Source organism: Poromitra crassiceps, assembly GCF_964638095.1.
Source record: "Poromitra crassiceps genome assembly, chromosome: 5".
Lineage (NCBI taxonomy): Eukaryota > Metazoa > Chordata > Actinopteri > Beryciformes > Melamphaidae > Poromitra > Poromitra crassiceps.
In genome coordinates, this window is record NC_139642.1 from 48,203,668 (window position 1) to 48,208,006 (window position 4,339).

General features: G+C 46.5%; 1 protein-coding gene across 1 annotated transcript; it reads right to left on the reverse strand.

Annotated features, from left to right (window-relative positions):
- Positions 1-613: 613 nt before the first annotated feature.
- LOC310777301 (ras-related protein Rap-2a) lies at positions 614-3,508 on the reverse strand. Its single transcript, XM_083637613.1, has 2 exons — positions 2,593-3,508; positions 614-1,776 (listed from the first exon to the last, which is right to left on the reverse strand). The coding sequence occupies exon 1, from the start codon at positions 3,195-3,197 to the stop codon at positions 2,646-2,648; it is 552 nt and encodes a 183-aa protein (XP_083493739.1). The 5' UTR covers positions 3,198-3,508; the 3' UTR covers positions 614-1,776; positions 2,593-2,645.
- Positions 3,509-4,339: the final 831 nt, after the last annotated feature.

The window sequence follows — 4,339 nt, forward strand, 5'->3', positions numbered from 1 at the left end:
AGAACATTGATTATAATTTTGATAATACATTGATCCTCTAGTCCAGTGGTTCTCAACCTTTTTACACCAAGTACCACCTCAGAAATGACCACCATATGAAAGTGTGAGAGGGAGGGAGCCCCGCGTACCACCGGTGGTACCCGTACCACAGGTGGTACCCGTACCACAGGTTGAGAACCACTGCTCTAGTCATTATTATCAAGTAAACAAAACGTAACATTTGCTGGTTACAGCTTCAAAAATGATTATGTTTTGCTTGCTTTTTCATATCATTATCATTATACAATTTTAATATTTACTGTTTTTTGCTGCTGGTCAGACTAAAGTAAGCAATTTTATGTAGTCGCTGGTAACGTGATAGATTTTTTTTTTTTTTACATTTTATAGATGAAGTGATTATTCAAATAATCCATAATCATTAGATTAATCAATTGTGAAAATACTCATCACTTGCAGCCCTGGCTGTCTCGACACTAGTTAAGATGATGATGATGATGTTGAAGGAAGGTAGGAACACTTGTCCCAAACTACTCAACTCCGCAAACTGATAAAAAGCTCTTATTGGCACTACATAAAACCAAACAGACTTCCACAGAGAGAAAACACAGCTTGGTCTCTTTCTTTAAAAATTCAATTTGTATTAAAAGTCTTGTTTTTAAAACACACAGACCACTGTTAAAAGGCTGGTCTGAAATTAAACTTACAATCAGGTTAGATTTGTCAATGGTACATTATCACATTTCCTGTTAAAAACAACAACAAAATAAACAGAACAAACATAATTCCTTTGATTTAAGTGGTCTGGAAGGTAAGCGTTTGGTGTTGTCATCAAGTCTCGGGGGTTCCAGTACCTGTGTATTTCAAAATATAAGTTTGGCCAAACTAAGTAGACATTGCAAAATCAACACCTTACACTGTAGACTTCAAAAAGGCCAACTTAAAATAGAAAGAAACCGCCATTCCATGAACAAAAAGCCTTTTGTATATTTTGCTCTGCCTCCACCCCTACGAGATGATCCAGAAGAACAGTTCACTACTTTGTGGATTGCCATGTTGAATGGGTCTTTTGGTGATGCATGTAGGTTGGCACTGAATCTGAACAGCTGATTTGTTTTGGAAAGGCACTCGACACACGGGCGGTCAGGTCAGGGGTCACCGTCCCCCATGTCACTTCAGGTAACGTCCTCTAGCACACTGAAGAGGAGACGAAGAAAAAAGTGGCACTCGTCACGTCACTCCACCGACAGGTGAGTGGTGTCCGTTTCTTTTGACTTTGGGAAAAAATAATAGGATTTTGAGTGTTGTGGATCATCGCTCCATAATGGGGTTCGGGAGAAATATCACCCAAGAAATCCTTACCTCACCGCAAATTGTGCAGTCATTTAACAAAATATACTCTATCTATCCCTCTGTCTTCTTTTACAGAAATATCCATTTGTGTGCATCCAAGTGTTGCTCTCCATGTCTTTGCCGTTGGGGGTTTTGCTCCGGCTGTCGGTACAATCGGAACCAGGGGGGGAGGGCGGGGGGCGTGGTTTGCAGAAACGGCGGATCTGACACGGGCGTTGACATCAATGGTGGACATTGATCGTGCGGCAAAGATACTCCAACCCAGCAGAATTCCTGAAGAGAGGAGGACCCCTCCCTCCATCTCGGTAGCTTCCCTCCTCCTCCTCCTCCTCTCGTCCCCTTGCAGCATTCCTCCCTTTGCTGTGTCCTCCAAGGCCAGGGTGGGACACCGAGGAGAGCTCAACAGTACACACTTCCTGCAACACACTGCCACAGGAAACACAGAGAAAGACTGGTGAATGAACAGTACCGGGGTAACGGGTCACAAAAGATACAATGTGAAATGCCCAGTGGTTTGACCGTTTCACTACACACACACAAGCTAACAGACTTGGCGCAACTTCAGCCTACTCGCTGACCCCCTGAATCTAGGCCAAAGGAGAACATCAGAATTCCCCTAGCGTCTCTAAACCTCAGTGTGGAAATGCTGCCTGAGTGCTTGCTTGACAACACTGTAGGCCTCAGACTCAACAGGCCTCAAGAGTTTGTAAAAGTAGTCTGTCTAGGCTTGCCCCTGCAGTACTGCAAATGAGTCAGAGAGAGAGAGAGAGACACACTTCCCCAATCTGCTTAGTAAAACAAAAGACTGCAGAGTGCCCCAGGCTGTCAGTTAAAACTAAGGATGTGCTCATATGAACAGCAGTTGGCAGTGGCACTGAACTAACTGGCTTCAGATTCTCACACACACACACACACACACACACACACACACACACACACACACACACACACACACACACACACACACACAAGAGCCTTGTTCAAATCGGAGCACTTATTGCCAAGTTGAACATTCATCCAGTATTCTGCTTTTCACTCCCTCACTTTCTGCTCGATATGGAGATGCCAGAGCAAAGACAGGATTTCAATCGCATTTTCATAATTGCCCCACTTGTCAGGCAGTGCCTCTTCAGTTGAGACGATTATTGCTCAAAGCTTTTCAGTTGTAGTGTCTGTCTAACTTGGAGCGGCTGTGAGTGAGTGAGTGAGTGAGTGAGTGAGTGAGTGGAGTGGCACACTTACCATTGCAAACTTAAAATTGAGCAAAGAATAAAACTTTAAGGCCGTCCTTTTGTTTAAAGAATGACACAAGACGAGCAGCACTGGTCGTCGCCATGTGGTGTGGAGGCATAGTTCATCTGCCGGACTATCTCTGCGAACAGCTCGTCCACCGAGCCTTTATTTTTGGCAGAAGTTTCGATGAACGGGCAGTTCCATTCGTCCGCCAGTGCCTTCCCTTCCCCGGACGACACCTCCCTCTCTCCCTCCAGGTCCACTTTGTTTCCGACCAGTATCATCGGCACTCTCTCGTACCGTTTCACCCGTATGATCTGATCCCGCATGGGCTTGATGTCCTGGAAGCTCTGCTGGTTGACCAGGCTGTACACCAGGATGAAGCCCTGGCCGTTTTTGATGTACAGGTCCCGCATGGAGGCGAACTGCTCCGTGCCCGCCGTGTCCAGAATCTCCAGGACGGACGGAGAGGAGTCCACCTCGATCTCCTTCCTGTAGAAGTCCTCTATCGTGGGGTCGTATTTCTCTATGAAGGAGCCCGTCACGAACTGGACGGTCAGTGCCGACTTGCCGACCCCTCCGGACCCGAGAACCACTACTTTGTACTCTCGCATGGTTCCCCAAAACAGTTACCCCCCCCAACAACACACCAGCACTCCTCTCTTGCTTCCTCTCCGAGCCCGCTAGCTAGCCGCCCTGCTGGCTTTCACGCACCGTGGCTCGTCCACCAGCAGTTTGCAACGGCTTTTAGTCTGTGTGGACTGGAGCCGGGGCGTGGCCGTGAACCAGCGGCGTCCAAGGGGTAAATAGGGTTGTTTCGGACCCGGACCCAGCACTAGTAATGTGGCATGTTTGTCCTCCGCCCCGACGACAGCCCCGCCGGTCCTTGTGTGAGGTTCCCACGTATCCGCTCAAGTAGCCACACCGTGCGTCTGTGTGCCAGTGGCAGGATGGCAAGTCAGCCAGAATACAACGTTTGTACTTCCGGTTATAACTTTCAGAATAAAATCACTACTGATAAGTTTGTGTTCTAAGTTTTTTCCGGTAGTCCTAGCATTTGTACCAAAGTGAAAATAACAAGTAGATCCAAGAGGAAGTTGTCATTTTAGGCTTGAATTTGCATCGATACGGTACTCTAAAGTTTCAGCAGTGATGTGTTTATAATAGCCTACTACAATATTTATTCCCATTTTACAACCAGGCCTACCAGTACCTACGGTTTAACTCCATACATAATGCAATGGTTCCATTGAATTGTTTGGCGATATTCCGTTTGGTTTAGCAATTTTTATCCTCTCATTTCGAAAGCACACTGTCCACTTGGTCCACTTCCCGGTGTTATTCTGTCCTAGCTTGACGCTCTCGCAGCTTGCTCTTCCTGCCCAGTGCCCACACACAGCACGCAGTCTGCGTCTCACGTCACTCAATAAATAGTCGAGAGCTCTCTCACGTTCTTGTTAAAGGTGCAGTGCGGCTGTTATCGTAGCCTACAATCAGTGGGGCTGACAGGGCCCCCGCAGACCTGCCACACCTTAGTATCGACATCACTGAAGCATGGGCTTACTGCTGCTTGACTCATTCTCACTCAGTGCCCACACAACTTCCTGGAAGAGCCTATTGCAAAGTCTGTGTTTCGGTAAATGGTTAACCCTCCATTTTATCTGTATTTTTCCGCTTTCCATCTAAATTCATTTTAAACCGGTTGTTTAAAAATGTATATTTTATCAGCAGAAGTGACATGATAAGTGACATGTGA